This window comes from Falco naumanni, chromosome 9 (genome assembly GCF_017639655.2).
Source record: "Falco naumanni isolate bFalNau1 chromosome 9, bFalNau1.pat, whole genome shotgun sequence".
Taxonomy (NCBI): domain Eukaryota; kingdom Metazoa; phylum Chordata; class Aves; order Falconiformes; family Falconidae; genus Falco; species Falco naumanni.
In genome coordinates this window covers 31022690-31042933 of record NC_054062.1, presented here as the reverse complement: position 1 = coordinate 31042933, position 20244 = coordinate 31022690, and the positions used below count along the sequence as shown (strand labels likewise).

The following is a 20244-nucleotide window of genomic DNA, read 5'->3' as shown; positions in this document are numbered from 1 at the left end:
AAGACTTTATGGTGGGTGGTTGTATTACAGAGGTTAGTGGTGATGAAAGCTGCATGTCAAGACTGAACTGGAGATGATTTGGCCCAGACTACTGGAGGAGGTCTGACATGATATAGTCAAGGAAGCACCCAGTCTTATCTAAGTACCTCCCTCTTGCTGACAAAACTTTTTCTCCCTATTTGTAGATTGGCAAAATCTACGAAATGAGAATGATGATGGACTTTAATGGCAACAACAGGGGCTATGCCTTTGTGACCTTCTCAAATAAACAGGAGGCGAAGAATGCAATAAAACAACTCAATAATTATGAAATTAGGTGAGTGTGGCAAACATCTTCACATCAACTTTAAATGATATATATTAATCTGTTTTTTTTATGTAAAGCATATTTTTATTTGCAGCTCAGGGGAAGGATATTTAGATACACTAGATAAACTTTAAAAGATCACCTCTTGTATCCCTGTGCAGTCACTGTTTTATGCTGTACTACAAAAGCAGTATGTAGGACTCATCAGAGTCAAAATTTTTTGCAGGAAATTTCTTCCTTACAAAAAAAAAATTAAAAGATCTATCAGAACATCGGAAAACATAACTTGCCTTGGATCAAATTAACTTTCACCTAACTATCGCTGTTTATTTCATGTTCCCCTCTGGGCTGTTTTTTATTAATTTATTCCTACTCACAGTCACTCTCATAACCTATACTGCAGATATGTTCTGGGAGACAGAGCGATTGCAAAAAATGGTGAAATAAGATGGAAAACAATTGGGAAAACAGTGACAATTCCTAATAGATAGAAACAGAAAAAGCCCTCATGTTTGTGACTAAAAACGGGGAACAACACACCCAGAAATCAGCAATGTAGAGGCAATATGCTTTGCTTTGATTTCAACTACTCTTAATGGGTTTTTCCAGTTCAAAGTGGGATGAGTAGATGCCTTTGCTTAAAAGCGTTTAGAGATAAGACATTTTGACAATTTTATGGCTTTTGCTTTCATTTCTTGTAAAAAAAATAGGAGTTGTGAATTGCTTTACTAGCAACCCTAAGGATGAGCAGGTCACAAGGCACACAGAGGGCTTGGAAACGTCATTTGTATCAGAGGTTAGAAGGTCTTAAAGATCAGGCTTCATCCACCTCCACCTCCTCCTCTGCTTACTTCCCTTGATCCAAAGACTCCTCTAAAGAAGTTTTTAACTTCTCAAGACCTGCAAGAGATACTTGGACCATGAAAAGATGAGCAAGGTGCATGTAAGGGAATTTTTACTTTGAGGTCTGCACGACAGTTGGCATCAGAAAGCCCCAAATGGTGTCTCTCCATGACAAGGGGTTTTCTTTCCCTAAACCCTCAGCCATGAGGCCAGATGGTGACTGGGAAGCTAGAAGTCACTGGTGAAAACAACAAATCCTGGCTTATACTGGTGGCAACACAAGAGTCAATGCTGTGACCATGGGTGGTAGGTACAGTTGCCTGGTAGCAGCCATTTTTGCCAATAGCAAAAGGGAGAATCCCAGGAAGAAAAATTTGTCTTCAGTTTCTCCCTGATCTCAAATCCTTGATATCCACTGTGCTGTCTCACTTTGATGTCAAATGTAGTACAGCGGCAGCCTTTACTTTAGCTTTTCATTGAGCAAGACCACTTGGATATCCCCAAAAACATACGCCACCGAAGCAGGAGACCTTGTGTTTGACCTTCTGTTTTGGGACAAAAGAGGGGTTTATTTGAATTTTTTTCTCTTTGAGAACTGATCCTGACTTCTAACAAACTAGCAATGTTGTCTATATGCAGGAATGGGCGTCTCCTCGGAGTCTGTGCCAGTGTGGACAACTGCCGCCTGTTTGTGGGAGGGATTCCCAAAACAAAGAAGAGGGAGGAAATTTTAGCAGAGATGAAGAAAGTCACAGATGGAGTCGTGGACGTCATTGTCTACCCTAGTGCAGCTGATAAAACAAAAAACCGGGGTTTTGCTTTTGTGGAATATGAAAGCCATCGGGCAGCAGCTATGGCCAGGAGAAAATTGCTCCCAGGTTAGTACAGATGGGGAGTGGGTAGGGGTGGCTAAGCCTCAAGGGTCACCTATGTACATGTGCTGCAGTGAGACCAAAGTCTCCAGAGGAACCAAGTACCCATGGAAGCAAAAGCTGCTGGGTTTTCTCCTCTCAGCTGCTAGAAACACTCAGAGCAAGGAGGGACCCCAATGCACCATGGCTGGCTGATGAAGTCACCCTGGCTCTGGGGTGCAGAGTGAACAATTCACTACAGATCCCAATGTAGGACCTTGCTCGTTATCCATGGTCTTCATTTAGGAGCTTGAATTTACTAAAAATACAGCTAGATTGATTTAGCTGTGTGTATCTATACAGCTCTGTTGTAGCATATGTATTATCCTGTGATTATCTTGGGTTATGTATAAAATATAGCCTCAGTTATGGCCTCTCAGAGAAAATCAGTCAGGAAAGCATCCAAGAACATGTCCAGTCTTCAGAATGTATTGAGGATGTTCCTGAAAATGGATATTTTCCATATGGGAGGAAAACTTGAAATGAGGAATTGCTTTAGGATTTAAACAATATGAAGAACAAGTTATGCAATTTAGTGCTGGGGGATATTCAAAGACCATTGTGAAGCAGAGAGAGGTTTGGCAGGTGTTAGATGAAGAAGTCACTTAACGTTAAGTGCATTTCCAGTGATTTCAACAAATTTTTCATGCTTTCTTATGCTCAGCAGCTCCTGTACTGCTTTGTCAAACCCAGCTCACTTGCTGGTGAAAGAATCCAATAAACCTTCTGTTTTGAGACTTGTTCATAACCCACAAGCCTTCTTTCACCCCTTCTTATATGACATGAAAGTTCACGAAACATCCCAAGTAATTTCAATCTTTTTTTCTTGTTGTAAAAACACGGGCACGATTTCAAGCGCAGAATATGCTTAGCTATTGTGGGATATCTCACACTGACTATTCTTCCCTCTGTTCTATACTTTCTGCATCAGTTTAGCATCTCTCTGATTGTGGGAGCATATTCAGCTGGTTTGTGCTTCAGCAAAACTTCTCCATGATTTCTATATCAAGAACTAAGGAAGGAGTAGGCAACAGCCACAGCTGCCGATGGCAGCCTTGAGGGAGCAGAGCACTTGAAATCCTGAGCAAAGACAGCGAGACAGATGGAACAAGCACGTAGCTCAGAACAGGCATGTGCAATGCACTAGTGATTTCCAATTTAGGAACATCTTGGTAAACAGTTTGGGGAATTTCAAAGGCCTGAGCAGGAGCCAGAGTCTTCTGATGTTGAAACATACTGGACGAACTTGAAAAAAGTTTCAAGCTAGAAATGAATGTGTCTCCAGCTGATGCACTGGATGAATGTGAGATTGAATATCATTACCAAAACACTTCCTTTTCTCTGAATCTTGCTGCTCTTTGTGGGAGCTTTGTAGAAGAGACAGAAATGCTCAAAACAGAAGATGCTTTTTATGAAAACTTTGTCCTGTCTCCTGGTTAAACAAGAGGGTGGAGGAAGACTGGGTTTTAGCAAAAGGCTAGTGCAGTCACAAAGCTTAGCTCCTTGCCACAAGTCAACCAGGTCATTATTTCCGTTATTGAACAGAAAACGGCAATTCAGAAAGGGGCACACAGCCTCTTATTTCAGCTGGCTGCCATTAGCAGCCATCTCTTTACTTCTGGTCACTAACAGCCTGAGTCAGACTGGGCAGTGCTGAAAGCTGAACATCAGCCCAACCTTGCTCCACAAATCCCAGCTCATTCATGAGCTTTCCTAGCAGGGAGCAGCCTCTTTCCATTTAGTTTGCTAATTTTCACTTCCAATATAGAAAAACAGGTCTCCAGTTTCTACATTTGCCCTCTGATTTTCTCTGGGTTTAAGCTCAAATTCAATCTTAGATGGGTTATCCAAGCAGAGATACAAGACAGGATGCCTTTTTCAGGTCTCTCAAAAAATGTTTTGCAGGATTCTCATTTTCCCTTTGATGGCATAAGCATCCCTGGGTTTCTTTCAGGTTTTAGCATAATTAAGGCCTCGGAGGACCTCAACTTCATGTCATAAAGATCAGAGAGAAAGAAAGAAAGAAAAAACACAGAAAGACCCATTTACACTTTGGGGGACATTTGCAGAAAAGGCAGACATTTTATTTCATTATTTGGAAGAACTATCTAGCACTACTTCTGTGTGCTAAGGCGGAAAATTATCCCACAAAAATTTTGTACTGTACAACCAAAGAACCAGCTGTTGGGCCAAATAAAGTTGCTGAAGAAAAAGTGAGCCACAGACAGAGCACAAGAAATGTGGGGCTCTGGTTCTTAGTGGGTGGCCAGATCTCAATCACTCCTGAACAGAAAAGATCTCCCTGCAAGATATGTAGAAGGGGCAGGGAAGGGACGAAAGAGGTATCATTGCCATCTATAGAAGACAGGAGATGAAGAAACCATCACGGTGTAGAGGTCCTTCTGCTTTACTTTGTGTCCTGCTGCTCATCACTGCGATTCCCAGAGCTTTGAGACAAGGCTGTGGCAGTCAGTTTTCATTACATATTAAACATCACTAATTGACTAATAATTACTTAACAGGTTTGGTGACTCAATGTAAATGATTGTGGACCTCAGCATAATCACATGGTGACATTGTCTTTGCCTCTTTATTTGCTGTTTTTATTCCCTGCCCCTCAGCAGCTTGATCTAGTATGTGCAGAGCCCACGGGCTTCTCCGCACCCACACCCTGTATTATGCTTCGATAACTTTTCATGTCCCTCCTTTCTACTATTTCTGCCTCCTTTCTACTATTTCTGCTGCAACTTCACCCAGTGGGAACCATACAACTTCAAATACTTGCACATAGATACATCCTTGCTTTTACTATTTAATTTCATCCATCTGGGACTTCTAGATCCCTTTCTTATTATCTAGGGAATTAAACTTTTGCAGCCAAGAGGGATTTTTATAAGTTCATTAAAATATTTCCATTTAGAGAGCACTCTGGGGAACGTGGACATTGGTGAATTTGGTTCTGGACACCGCATTTCTGCAGGCACGTAAGGTATTAGTGGGAGCATGCTCTAAGTGTGACCATCTGCTTTTAGAAATGAGTTAACGAAACAGACATGCTTTGAGCTAGAAAGGCTTATTTTGGTCACATTTGCAGAGCTGACCTACTCTGCTGCTCATACTGCACGTGAAATTGTCTCTGAGCAGAAGTGAGAGGAACCAAAGCCTGTCTGACACTGACAGTGCCAATTCCTTTAAAGGAAGGATCCAGTTGTGGGGACACCCTATCGCCGTTGACTGGGCAGAACCAGAAGTGGAGGTGGATGAAGACACCATGTCATCAGTAAAAATTCTCTACGTGAGGAACCTCATGCTCTCAACCACTGAAGAGACCATAGAAAAGGAGTTCAACAGCATCAAACCAGGTATGAACTCATTGACATGGTAGCTCCTCAATAAGTACTGCCACTGCAAATGGAAATATGTCTCCATTCATAAAATGCCAAAGAAAGAGATAAAAATGACCAGTTTTCCACTGTAAAACGTTCATGTGTAATGCCACAAAAATTATTATAAGGCTGAAGGCTCCCACCCAACATGCACATCATGACATCCTGTTAAGAGCTGCTTAATTTCCAGCTAACAACACTACTAACCTTTTTAGAGTGATTGGCAACTGGAAGAGATCCAAAATGCTGCATGGGGATGCCTGTGCCTTAACAATGATTTTGAATAATTTCTGTCTTTCTTAGAAAGAGAGACTTGGTGAAACAGCTGGGTGGCCTCAGCATTCTTCTGTGGCAAGGGATGGTGATAGAAATAGAGTGATTTAATACAAATGCTTTTATCCAATCTATCTAAATTCTGAATGCTATCATTTTCATACAGAAATCCCCACATTCTCCTGTAAATTTGTGAATAATCAGTGATTATCATTTAACACAGAATATGACGGTATTCCTTCATGGCATACATTACATGCACTAAAGGTGAGATTTTTCAAAATGCAAGTAGATTCATTGGGAATAAAAATCCTGCTCACTTTCAAAGGAGATTTTACTTCTGAGTTGCTCTAGATTTAGGGAATTCCTCCCAAAAACAACAAAGTAAAAATAACCATTTCTGCAGCTCTCCAAGCCACACAGTCCACTAGGCATTAGTAACTTAAGCTTGTCAATGTGAAATAGCCTTTCATCTCATTCCTGTTAACTTCCTTCCATTGATTTTTAAAAATACACTACAGAGCTTCATTTTTCCTTCACTAACTTTTTACCTGCTCTATACCCTTCTTTTTCTGCACTAGGCCGCAATGCAAAGGTCCTTAAAAGGTTTCCTTATGAGCCCTTTCTGTCCTTCTAATGTTTCTGGCTGACACTTTTAGCCACCATCAAGCTGTTAGACATTCCATTTTACCCAAGTTAAATATGTATCATCCCATTCAACTCTTTCCTTCTTTTACTTACCCAGCTTTGCTCCTGAACACTGAACTGCTTGCACTCCCCAGAAACACATTTATGCACCTTTGACACTTTGGTAACTGTCATCTGCTTTGCTCCTGAGACAAGTTTTCTGGTACAACAACAGAAGATCTGTATCATCTTTAATTTTCACTTTACTATTTTACTTCTCATGATGGAAATTCTTTTTATTTTTTAAATGGACAGCTTTATTTATTGTGGATAAATCAGGAATGCCTCTTCTAAAGCTGTGCCATGCTTTAAAGAAACATGTGCACCAGAGTAGTAAAACCTGAGCTCTGGGGAGAGCAAATGCAGTTTAAGTTATAGTGAGATTACAATCAAAAAAGTCAACAAGGATCTGAAATTATTCACTTCCCACCCTTGGTTATCTGCCTTATTCATCGTGCTGTATTTCAGTACCGCTGGCCTGAAGTGTACATTTGATCCAGGGAATTAAGAAGCTGTTTTGACAAAAACAAGTCATGCAATAAAAAATGATCCTAGCAAAAGGAGTTGCAATTCAGTGGTCCCCATGACAGAGCAATTACTACAGGCTCTGTAGACACATCTCAAGTTATAACATAATACAAGTATCACCCCTTAAATCTGTGCCACAATCATTGCCTGATGACTTCTATAGAGGTATGTACCTCTCGTCTCACTGAAAAGCCCTGCCTTTGCTAGCTAGAGATTTTGGCAAAAATCCTCATCCCTGGCAAAATTTCCAGCAGGAAGGTCATTCTCTCCAAGTGTACCAAAGGGGAAAATATTCCCCCTGTACCATTACATAGACAGTCTCTCTGTGGAGATGACCTGAGGTTGGGTATCGCGTTGCTTTGTCCCAGCAGACGCAGAAGCAGGGAAGAACAAGAGTTTTAGGATCAGTAACACAGAGCGCTCTCAAGGAGGCAGAAGGGGGATTTTCAAAACACAGAGAGTTCATTAAAGCCTTGACTTGTAAACAAGGCATCAGCATATAACACCCATAACTTCAGGCTTAGAAAATCATCTTTCGATCCCAGAAGGACATGAAGTGCCACTTACCATTCCGGTGTTATTTTGCAGACGTGCAGGCTGCTCAGGTTTTAGGCTGGGAGAAGCTTCATTTAGTCCACTGGAGCTCCTAATGACTCCCCATAAACCCCAAAGAAATATATTTTCTCTTGCAGTTATTTAAATAAGTGCTTTTTGTGGCAATATGACATTTCCCTGTGCACCTGTTCAGCTTTAAAGGGTATGAAGCCAACAGAAGAGTAGTTCAGCATCCCTTAGCTGTATTTCTAAAGGATGTGTTTGGGGGTGTTACGGTAGCTGGGCCAGTTGACAATGTGCTTCCCAAGCCACAGAAGCAGGGAAGATGAACAATTAAAGAAGAAAAGGCAGATGTCCAAATTTTGTAACCACAGGGAATAGGCTTAGTGTGGTTATTTTAGAGAAAAACTTGTTAGTGCCGAGTATCTCGGTGCTGAGAAGTTCCCAGCAGCAGAGCAGCTGACAAGGGAAAGTGAAAGCTGTAGAGGGTAGATGCAGAAGAGAAGGACATTAAACCATTTACATTCAAATTATTTTGGGTAATCACAGAGGCATAAGAAAGATTCAGGCAGCAGGTACCAGGGTGGGGGTCTCCAGCCCAACTCCACGCCTGGCAGGGCCAACACTGCAGCTACAGCAGGCTGGTTGGGGCTGCGTCCAGGCGAATCGAAGCATCCCTGGGAATGGGGATCCTTCACCAAGTGGGGCCCCATCCAAGGGATGCCCCACTTGCACAGGAAAGCCTGTTTCTTAGGGCCAGACCTGCTGCCCCATCAGTCTCAGCCCATCGCCATGCTCAGGGCTGCTGTGTCCCAGGCAGGGCTGGGTGCTCGTTCTTGCTGAACATCCTGAGTCGATGGCTAAGAGAAGAGCCTCCTTGTTTTATGGCAGAAGCACCAGCTTTCCTGAAGCTGCTTCTGAGTAACACGTACAACACACATACGAAACCATGGAGGTGGCAATCACATGGTGACATTACCATGGAGTGTAACCAAATCCTGGGCTGTTGCACTTTCTGCTCAGCCGTCTGGCCTTGGGTGGTCACAGAAGGGAGACAACACCAAAAGTAGCATCCAACAGAGCATTTTGGGCAGGAGAAAACCATTCCAGTTTAATGGGAAATTTACTGGTGTCTGACCCCAAATACCTCTAGCTTGCCTTGAAATACTGCAGCCATTATATATTTACTTTCCCATGGCATATATATCCTAAGAGGTAAGAAGACACTGTCCCCTTGTTCTCATACCCTTGGTCAGCCTTTGCTCTCCAAGAGCTCATAACCTAACACAGCTGCTCTTTCAAGTCTGCATTTTCCAACTAATACCCATTTCCAACTAATATTCAAATGTTTTCTGCAGGTGCGGTAGAGAGAGTAAAGAAAATTAGAGACTACGCCTTTGTGCACTTTAATAAAAGAGAATATGCAGTGGAAGCTATGAAAGCCTTGAATGGGAAGGTAAAGCTGCTATAAATGCTAGTTTGTGGGGCTTATGAGCAGTAAATCGTACACAGATGAAACAAAGCTGCCTAGTTTATTAGCTACAAAACCATCCTGAAGGTGTTAGCCCTGTTTCTCTTTGCAGGCTACTTTTATACTCCTGGATTCATTTTTCAGCACCTCTGATGTACACAAACTGTTCATTTTGGCTTCTTGCTCCTTGCAGTTGTGCTAAATGTTTGCCCAGCTCAGACTGTATTTCACCACCCAGAAAAAGGAAAAAAAAAAAAAAAAAAGGCAGAGCAAAGCTGAAACAAGGGCTAAGAAATGAGGGGTTACGGATTCCCTTGGCTCACACTCATATCCTTGTTCCATGTCTGCCAACAAAAACACTCGCAGGGCAGCGTGTGAATGGCAAACTGGGACAAACAAGGTCAACCCAAAACATCTGCTTCAAATTTAGATGTGGATTTGCAAGGAGGTTGCTGTGTTTAGTATTTCTTGCACTGCATGTAATTCACAGCACTGTAATGCAAGAGCTGTTCCCAAAGAGGTGTTAACCTCGCTCCTATTTTTAGCGCTACTGGTATTCTCCATAGGAGTACATATAACCTCACTGATTTACATGCTACTTTGCAGGGAAGCAAAACCTTTGGAAGGCTTCACAAATGTACTGATTTGGTTAAGGAGCCTCTCCTGGCTGTGGTCAGGGCTGGGTGCTATCCATGCATTAAGCCTTCACACAGCCAGTGCTTTCTTTCACCCATGGGAGGGAAATTTCGGGGGTTTTGGGTAGTTTTCTCCATGTTCCTACCCTGTTAGCAAACCATGGGGGTAAAACACTTCCCTAGGCAGGATAATCTCCATGTATTTTGAAGACTTACACTTATGGTTCTCCCATGCTCTCTCCCCACCACCTTGGTGTGAAGGTGCTGGATGGGTCCCCGATTGAGGTGACATTAGCCAAACCTGTTGACAAAGACAGCTACGTCAGATACACCCGGGGCACAGGCGGCAGAGGTACCATGCTGCAAGGAGAATACACCTACGCCTTTGGACACGTGTACGACCCTGCCACTGCCTATCTGGGCGCCCCGGTATTCTATGCACCCCAGGCTTACACAGCTATCCCCAACCTCCACTTCCCTGCCACCAAGGGGCTCAGCAACAGGAGCATCATCCGGCCTCCATCCATCCGAGGTAACTCCCATCACACCAATGCTCTGCTCTAGCAAAATACCTCCTCTGAGGCTTGGGGGGCTGCTCCCTAGGCCTGTGTTGATGGTGTTGACTTTGTCCTGTGAGCTGGACCCCTTTCAAAGAGGGATGGAGAACACAAGGTTTAGGCTCTGTCCTTCACAAAGGTGTAGCAATCTTACAGCAGACTAAGCAGGGCATGAAAAAAATGATCATTTTCCTGGAGCAAGCCTGAAAAAGCTTCCAAATTGCCCTTGCTCCAGTGTAAATAAACCATGAATCCTCCTGGCTCTCCCCCCTTCAGAGCCAAGTCCCTCAACCAGCCACCAGCACAGCTCTCTGCTGTGTTTCCTCTTTGCTTTGAAGGTCACAGAGAAAGTTTTGCCAGTCCTGGTGTTTTCTGACCCAAAGCCACAGTTTCCCAAGGAGGTCACATTGCCTGATGCAGGGTAGGGAACCAGTGCTGAAATCAAGAAAGCCATTAATTGTGTGCTATGGGAGAGAGACTCCTTTTGGGGGGGGGGGGGGGGAACAATTAACCTAATAATAAGCAGTCTACGAGAACAGAGGGTATTTCTGAAAGCTGCTGGGGCTCTGCCTTTGATCTCAGGTGACTACACTGGGGACCAAATCAAATCCCCATGCTCAGGTTCCCCCAAATTAAATATCATTGCAGGTGTCATTTGGTAAGTGCAGAAGTAAGCTTGGGGGCTAGCAAAAAAAAAATAAAATCTGCCCATTTGATCTTCCTTGCAAAGAAGATGCCTGTGCCAGTCCGCTTGTGTCCCCAAGCCTATGGGCAGGTCCCACAGCAGACTAGGACCCCACGTAGCACCCCAGCAGGGCTGGCAAGGACCGTGCCAGTTTTTCCTCCTTCCCAAGGAGGCATGTTTTTGCCCACATGGGTGAAGCCAGATTCTGTGAAGGTTGCATTGGGAAAGGTGCAGGTGTGATAACCCACCAGCCCTCTCCTGCCTTACAGTCCCCCCAGACTCCCAAATAAGGCTCCCTGAGGAAAAATGGAAGTGTAATGGGGGAAAACAAAAAAGGATTTTGATTCACACAAGCAAGGGATTGTATAAACTGAATTCTTAATATAAGTGAAATTACACTGGTGGGTAGCAAGTGGCATCAGTTGTCCCTTGTCTGCCTTTTGACTACAAATCTGGGTAGAACGATGTCAGGAAATCAAAACCGACTAGACAAGATGGAAACTGTCAGAAAGAAGCAGGGAGCTGCCCAAACCCCCTCACCTGTCCAAGCATATGAGCCCAAACCCAGAGGGTGTCAATGCTGAGCCTGGGTTATCCCAGCAGCAGGCTAGGGGGGAGCTCCTGCCCATCTTCTTCCCAAACTTGGTGAGTGGGGCTAACTTTTCCATTTCAGCAAGAATCAGGGTAATTTTTCCGGTGATTTGATTCAGTTTAATGCCTTCTTACATTCCTAGAAATTTACATGAATGTACCTGTAGGGGCTGCGGGAGTTAGAGGACTGGGAGGTCGCGGCTACCTGGCGTACACGGGCCTGGGGCGTGGATACCAGCCCAAAGGAGAAAAGAGGGGAGAGGATAAACTCTACGACCTCTTGCCAGGAATGGAGCTCACACCGATGAACCACGTCACACTAAAGCCCCAGGGGATCAAACTCGCTCCTCAGGTAGGTGTGCGAAAAAGAGAGTAAATATCCCGGCCAGAGGCTGTCGCTGCCCAAAATGTTTTTGATAAAACAGTTCCCTGCTTGAATCTGCACTGGGGACTGATGACTAAATCTGTTCTTGCATCTCAAAAGACATTAGAAAAATCAAACACCACTAGTTGCATCTTGCAATACCCACCTGCCTCCCTGGAGAACAGCATCTGCTCTCCCTCAGAAGAGAATTTTCATAAACACCCATGGGTGTAAAATGAAATCTACCTATGGCTGTCGCTCCATAAGAGCACTGAGAGTAAAGAAATTCTCACCCAAAATAGATTTGATAAACAAGAAGCGAAGTTTGGGGCTTCACCAAAGAATGAATGCACATACATAGAAAAACAATGTATATTTTAAATAATTTATGAGGGAAGAGGTGTTGACTGACTGCCCAACTCAGCCCAGCACAGAAACTCTGATTGCTCAAGGAGGCTTTTGATGTGGTTGTGCGTGAGGGACTGGGATCCAGACAGGTGGATGAGGACTGAGGAGAACAAACCCAGAACAAATTCCCTGAGTTTCTGAGGGTCTGGCTCTTACGGCAACTCCTTTCCCCTTACATCATCCAAAGCAACATGAGAAACTAACTTCACCCTGACTTTTGAAGCACATCATTGCCTATTAACACTTCTGTTAATTAACATCTGGTTTGCCAAAGTCTATGAAAACATCCTTTTCTCTCTTAGAAAACTGGAAAGTGTTTTTTTTCCACCCTCCCTGCAAAATTTCACAGTTCTCTCACTCTGTTTTATCAGCATGTAAGATGGCTGAAATAGCCTGAGTGGTGCTGCACTGCCTTAGAACAGGTGAAATTCATTTTTCCCTCTTCCCAGCCATGTCAGCCCTCCACTGCACGTATTTCATATGGTGCAGTAATGACATGGGGCACTTGCAACATCAGGGGTTTGGGGCACATTTTCCAAGCAGCTGAGCTCTCTAATGCCTCCACTGCTACTATTTCACAACAGCAGGTCTTAAACAGCTGCAACGTGCTTCACAACAGCTTCATTAATAAGACAGCCTCATTAATACCTGTCAACCTGGTCAGCCTCTCCCAATCACTACCCTAATACTGTTTTAACAGCATCTTTGAATGATGGATTTTGTTCCCACTATCTAGCTGGGATGCTCGGTGTTAATAAGTAGATCTGCCTTATCAAGGATCTAAGTGTCGATGTAACATTATAAAACTGACATCTGTATAAAGGTGTTGGGACAGCAGGGAACAAGTGTTGACATAGTCAAGAAATGCAATAAACTGGTTTATTTACACTACAAAGTGCTAAACTTCAGCTGGAGCTATGATTACAAAATTAAAAGTAGCACGGACACTCAAATTTTACATTGTAATTTTAAATAACACTAAGTGTAAATTTTAAATAAGGTAGACCACAGAAAGACACAGGTTGGAGGCACCTGGGATCTCCAGTCTGACCAGCTGGCAGCATGGCCAATGTCACAAAGTCCCAAGACCCAACATCTTCTCAGCTAAGCGTCAGGTCTGGTGGAGCTACCTGAAAAAAATAACTGGTCCAAACACCACTCATGAGAAGGCAGGGGAACCATGCTGTGTTCAAACCCATTCGGGACAGCACATACCCAGCAGGTTAAAAAAAAGAAATACCAAGCCAAAGCAAGAGTGTTTCCAGGCAGCAATCCCCAATTACCATGGAATAAGCTGTGCTAAGGCTGGGAGCAACATGGTTCAGCATTTCTCTTTCAAACTAGAAGCAGAAATCGCCTATTGAACCCTCTATAATTAATTGGATGGAAACACAGCCTTTTTTCTTTTTAATTTTTCTTTTCTTTCTTTTTTAAAAGACTGCTATTTGGACTTTTCATGCACTATAACCCACTAAGCCAGGGAGGTAACAGAGTAGTGGAGATGAATGCAACCCTAGTGTTTTAGCACTGTTAAATAGGATTTCTGGGGAGAATTCAAAGAAAACCACACCGATAACAGAATAAAACAGCTAATCAGCAAAAGGACAAAGACATTCAATTTAATGATAATTAAGTTCAGGAATTAGACAGATTTTCAAAGTATAAAACATTTAGATAATTCTTATACTGCAAGGTGAATGTAGTATCCTGTCTGCCTTGGGGTTTTTTTGTTTTGGTTTGGTTTGGTTTTTTGCTAAGCCTTGGGAAAGCTGCCCTTTGGAGGGAAGGAAGCTGACCAGTGCAGGGGCTGGATCTGGATAAGAAGGCTACTGTGCAGCAATTAACCCAAGTAAAAATCCCTTTTATCCCTTCTAGATCTTAGAAGAAATCTGCCAGAAAAACAACTGGGGACAGCCTGTTTACCAGCTCCACTCTGCAATTGGCCAAGACCAAAGACAGCTCTTCCTCTACAAAATCACTATCCCTGCCCTTGCCAGCCAGAACCCCACCATGTACGTAACTATCTGAGGTTTTCTGGGGTTTTTTTCCCTAGCATCTGTCCTTAAAAGACAATTGCATAGGTCTCTATTGCCTTTTTTAATATATATATTAGTGAGAAAAAAATCCACAAACTAAACCAGACTGACAGCGATGTCTGCCATGCTTGGTGCTCTCTCTCTCTGGTGGCGCAAAGATTACAGACAGTCAGAAAAAATCAGGCAAAAGGGTGCTTCTTAGTACAAAACCAAAGCAGATGATAGCTCTTGTGGGAAAAAGAAAACAGCCTAAAGGAACACACTGATAATTCAGCTCCGAGTATGATTCTAAACATTTCTGACCTAAACCATTGTTTGCTGTGTATTTTAAAGAAAACCCCAGACTGCAGTAGGCTTTCTTTTGGACTGAAAATGCACAACATCCTCTGAAAGGATATTGTGTCCAAAACAAGACACAGGGCTAATAAACTCAGCAAAGAAACTGGACTGCTACGGGAGAGTGCTTTTGTTAATGCATCAGCACAGTAAAATAATGTTTCCATTTGATATGTGGGATGATGCCATCTATGAGTGGATCAAAACATCTTGCAGGAACGTCCTAAAAAAAAAAAAAAACAAACAAGCTAACATTTTGCTGTACTCACAGACATCCCTTCACACCACCCAAGCTCAGTGCCTATATTGATGAAGCCAAAACCTATGCAGCGGAATACACCCTTCAGACGCTGGGGATTCCCACAGAGGGAGCAGAAGTGCCTCCTGCAGCACCAGCTTTTCCAGGTATGGGAAGATCTGTACAGCAAAGAACTATTTTTCTTGCTGTTTCATTGCAGATGTCAGGAATGAACCCTGGCCATTGAGGACAGACCTGGTTGTGCTCCTACACACACCTCTACTTTGACTCATATTACCTATATTTTTGACATCTTTGTTGCCTATATAGTAATTTACCTCCATATCGGAACTACCCAAATTATGGCGTACGTGCCATAGAGCAACTCAGGCTGCAGGCACTGCGGTGAGAGGTCTCTGGTCCAAACTTGACCCTGCGTATCAGTGCTGCAGATATAGCAGGCTGCTTGGAGCTGTGTCCAGGTGAACTGGGGCAGTGACCAAGGATGGGGATCCCACACTGCTCAGGGCCCCATCCCAGTTACACACCTCCCCTCCACTCTTTCCAGTTTGTGGATGCCTCCCTTCAATGAGGAGCCGCAGACAGGATGCAGGATCCAGAACTGATGTCTCCAGTGCCACATCTGGGATGAGTCCCCTCCCTAGACCTTCTGGCTGCAGTGTGGCCAGCACCACCCAGGATGGAGTAGACCTTCCTCACTATAAAAGCGCACAGCTGATTAATTCACAGTCCATCCATCCTGCCCCAGCACCCCCAGCTCCTTTTGGACTAACACTTTAATTTCATCTGCCAAAGAAATGATGCAACCATGATTTGATCCCAGCTCTCAAACCCCACTGGAAGGGGTTTTTTTTCCAGTTTGGGAATTCATACACAACAGCTCTTGTGACTACCCAAAACAGCTTGGGAAGTCATGGAAAACACAGGCTGGGAGCAGGAATCCAGCTCACAGGCATTACATTTGCTGTGCTTTCCAGCATGACGGTTATTCTAATGTAGTGGGAGCAATGCATGCCAAACTGCACATGAGGAATGCATTAGTCAGTACTACTGAGTTATGTGGAGTCTCTCAAGGATGGGTTTAAAAAAAAAAAAAAGAAAAGAAAAGAAAAAAATCTATCCGGCTTCCTGCCACAGGAGTCCACAAAAGCCACAGAAAAATCAATTTGTCTGGGTTTGTGCAGGCTTCCGCAGTATGGAAACCAAATGGGCTCTTTATTGAATCCAGTCTCCACTTACTGGTTAATTATAATCTCTCCTTTTTCTTTCATCCACCCTCATTTATTTGTCTTGGAAACTCAACAAGCTGACACACATCGAAGTTTCTCCTTGCAATACACAATAGTGGCTGAAGCCCAGCCCAGCTCAGTCCATGCCCAGGTAGCAGCTCATTTCTCTTATGGTGGTGGCAGATACACTTTAAATGACAGATTTCTCAACTTCTAGTCAAACTCTTGCACCTCGCTTTGCTGATGCAAAGAAGAAACTTTGAGCAGCCACAATACTCAAATTACAGTGAATTTTGGATGTTTTCCTCTAAGGTAGCGCCTTCAATGAGGCAACGTGCTCTCAGTGTTGCCCAATACCTCCATTCCCCCCACTGACTCCAGCTGTGACTGACCTTGAGTCGATCCATTGCCCAGCTGGCCGGTCAGAGATTTTGGACCCTGGGAGATGTAGTTTGGCCACAGAGCCTGGTCCAGCAGAGGCGATGGGTACCCCAGCTGCTCTTCCCAAATTTGGGCTTTGTCTTAATTCTTGATTCTTTCATAACGAAATATTGTGGTCTGGTCAACAAACTGCTATACCCTGCATTCAGGCAAACCAGACCCAAATGATGTTTCTTTTCCCAGTGATTCATTTTAAATCAGCAAAGCTAACATTTTCCCATGGAAAATTTTGAAGTGTTGAAACCACATTTTCCATTAGAAACTGATGGGAAAAAAATCCAGTTTACTAAATATTTTTTCCCTGATATTGCACAGAGGGAGTTTCCCTCCTCTCTAACATGGCTGTTCTGAATTGCAAGTATTTTGACTGTGAGGGGTATCGCAGCCACATTTTCTGAATGAAACCTGCCCAGATTTCACCTGTATTACTTCATTTTCTTGCCCTTCTCATGCCATGCATGGGAGGATGCACACAGAGCACCATTAACATCCTCTAGCTCAGAAACAGCTGAAGTCTAAGGAAAAAATATTCAACAGAAGGGCATTTTTCAAGCAGCATGTTTAACAAATAATGGGTGAGAAAATGCATTACTTTCCCAGCTTTTTTAAATTACCTTGAAGTGGAGAAAAAACATGCCAGAAACTACTATATCATTTAATTAGGTTATTCCCATTAACAAACTCATTGCTCCCTAGGTCATTCCCGTCAACACCAAAATCTTCCCATAAAAAACTGTCAGGCAATGGTGAGTTTTGAACATTTTTACAATCTGCATTTTTCCCCTCCTTTCCCCTGCAGGATATACTATTGCTAATGCGGCTGCCACCGTCACAGCCACTCAGCTCAAACAAGCGGTAACTATGGGACAAGATTTAGCGACCTACACAGCCTACGAAGCCTACCCCGCCTTTGCAGTTGCTGCACGCAGTGATGGCTACGGAGCATTTTAATTCTTTCTTTAATTGAGTTCCCTTAAATCAAACACAGGCAGAAAAAAAAAAATCCAGTCTAGTAACTCTTATATCCCTCATGATTTTAAACTAATCTGTCACCTAAAGTTAGATTTTAGTCAGAGTTTCATTTTTGTAGTTCTTTAGTTTCATAACAGGATATTAGGAGGGGGAAAGGAGAAATCGAAAAAAAAATTGCTCAAAATCAGATTTTCACACTAGAAAAATCTCAGCCCAGAAAATGAGTGGTTCTGAGGCATGTGTATATACATACATACATATCTGTGTGTGTATACATACATACATATCTGTGTGTATATACATACAGACCATGGTGGGTGTGTGTTTACAAGCAACAACCTGTGCTGAAAACAGTTGGTCCCATGGACACCGTGATGTGGGATCAGGGAAGGATGGGGTGTCTACAGCAAGCCCCTCTGCGCATCAGGGGTTGCCCATCATTCCCCCAAAAATTTCTCAAGCCAGGCAGAACATGGGGTGACACAAAAGGCTGCCCTCTGGCCATGCAGAGGCGTCCAGTTTGCCTCTTAATGCCTCCAAGCATCCTGTGCTACCAGCACCGTGAGGACGTGCTCAGGCACCTCGAGCATCTTTTACATTCATTTTGGCACAGCCATGGAAAACAGACATTTTATCATAAATTTGTCTGCCCCACATAACAAGCTAGTTTTCACACTCTTGAATGCTAGTTTGATTTTTAAAGCAGGTGGCAAGCATTCAGCAGAGTTTTCCCTCTTACTTTGCTGCTTCCCAGCCATACCTACAAGTAACAAACCAGAAAACGATGGTGCATTTTTTCCACCTCCCATCAAAGGACACATTCAGTGAAAGATAGGTGAACTTTTAGGACTATAAAGATTGATAACCAGAAAAGTGCTATTCATTAGGGCCAATTCTCTACTTAATTAGAGCACAAGAACTCACAGCCATGGCCTAGTAATAACAGGCACATCTACAGGAATACAATTATATCCAAGGAATGTTTTCAATAGGATGGAAAGAACGCTGCCTGGCTATCAGCATTGCTTTACACATTAAAGCAAGGCTGCTGGCTGCTGTGATTCTCGCAAAAATTAGTTTAGTGGAAGAGGATTCACATCAACAGTAAAGGCGCCTCTTGTTTTGGAGAGCACTGGTGTGGGTGTTTGTGTTTGAATACTTTGGGGATGCTGAGAGCGTCCTTTGGTTTACAGCAGGAGGGCATTATCCATTCATTTTTGCCATTGGATCGAGGCAGAAGTAACAATGCTCCAGAGATACAGGAGAAACCCAGTGTTAGATAACTACAGCAGACATGTTAATCCTATAGAACATATCTTATACAGTAATGTACACTTAGAAAACTTGAATCTGCCTAGTCTAGGACAAAAAAACCCAAACAACCCTCTTAGGGGAGAATTTACAACTAGGTCAATGATGCCTATCGATTCCAACAGAATTGGCCCCAGATTTTTCATGTGGTCTAGATGATGTAACATGGCACTGTACAAGCCATTTCAAGTGGAGCTTTTCCCGTGCATCCCCAAAGCTGTACAGAGCACGATGGTCTGTGACAAGGATGTTGACTACCAGGAGTTAATTGTTCGCCATCCTCATGCTTTGGCTCACTTGATTTCACTAATGGAACAAAAACACATAAGCTACATAGTTTGCAGTCCTATTAGACCCCTTTTTATTTATAAAGTAGCTCATTAGGGTGATCCTAAAGGTATTACAAGCTCTCTGTGGTTGCTGTTCAGCACGTTTGGATTTGTAGAAAACAACAAACATGTACACAGAGGGCGAAATAACCAAGAGTGTTATTGGTATTGTGGCTTTATTTTCTCTTATGTCTATGTCTTTTAAGTTGTGTTTGACTGCCAATGAGTAACAAATCCATACATCTCTATCTCTCTCTGAAAGACTACCATTGGCAGAGTTTCTCACTTTTTCATGTTCAGTAACTTTAGTCTGCTTTTTCAGCTTATTTATATAAGTTCAGAAAGACGTCAAATAAAAGGGCAAGAAGCAGTATTAAAAAGTGTGTGCATGAAGCACTTATTTTTGTACACATAGTACAATATTTGTATAGAGTTTTAACACTATGAAGTGTAGTGAAAAATCACACTATCCATTTACTGGAGAACAATCACGTATGTTAAAACAGAATGAAGTGAAAATGGTATGTCAATCATCCGTTACAAGGAAATTATAACCGGGATTGAATTCTGTGAAGCAAGTCTGTAATTCTAGAGTAATCCAAGGATATTAACTGGACTGTGAAATATCATTAAAACTTTTTAAACCAACATTCATGCCTCAGTCTTTTTATACCCCAAGTTTCATCTGAAAGGGTCATCCTGTACATAGTAAATAAGAGCATACTTTGCTCTGCAGGGATCGATTTAAGGTCAGACAGGCAAGGTCACAAGCTGCTTGGCAATGCTGAGAGTGTTTTCAACATGCACTTTGGAGCCACTTGGCATGCACACACAGCAGAAAATCAGCAGTGTTATAATTCTGCACTTTTAAGTAAAAAATCAAGGGCTTTTTTTTTTTTTTTTTTTCCCCCACAACCTCTTTGGCCAGTATCTATCTGTCCATGCTACAGACCGATTACAGTGGTAATACCTTTGCTCCTTACCCGATCCCAATAGAGATGCCTCAGGAGTGATACTGATAGCAAGGCAGCGACATACAAAAAGAAGGGTTACATGGGGTTATAAATGATCGGGGCTGTGAGGGATTGGTCCCACCTTGGGAAGAGCCTGTTGCCTGGTCACCAATAAGT

At 43.0% G+C, this 20244-nt stretch overlaps 1 protein-coding gene across 3 annotated transcripts in view; it reads left to right on the top strand.

Moving 5' to 3' along the window:
• Positions 1-19762, top strand: part of A1CF (APOBEC1 complementation factor) — a 30381-nt gene extending 10619 nt beyond the window's left edge. For 2 of the 3 annotated variants that reach the window (XM_040605807.1, XM_040605809.1), the window contains 9 exons: positions 186-316; positions 1790-2028; positions 5259-5423; positions 8849-8946; positions 9858-10128; positions 11573-11781; positions 14077-14213; positions 14845-14978; positions 17302-19762. In XM_040605807.1, the coding sequence (XP_040461741.1) occupies positions 186-316; positions 1790-2028; positions 5259-5423; positions 8849-8946; positions 9858-10128; positions 11573-11781; positions 14077-14213; positions 14845-14978; positions 17302-17453 (1536 nt within the window). In that variant the 3' untranslated portion in view covers positions 17454-19762. The remainder of the gene's footprint in view (positions 1-185; positions 317-1789; positions 2029-5258; positions 5424-8848; positions 8947-9857; positions 10129-11572; positions 11782-14076; positions 14214-14844; positions 14979-17301) is intronic. The other variant, XM_040605808.1, reaches the window with a different exon arrangement.
• The last annotated feature ends 482 nt before the right edge of the window (positions 19763-20244 follow it).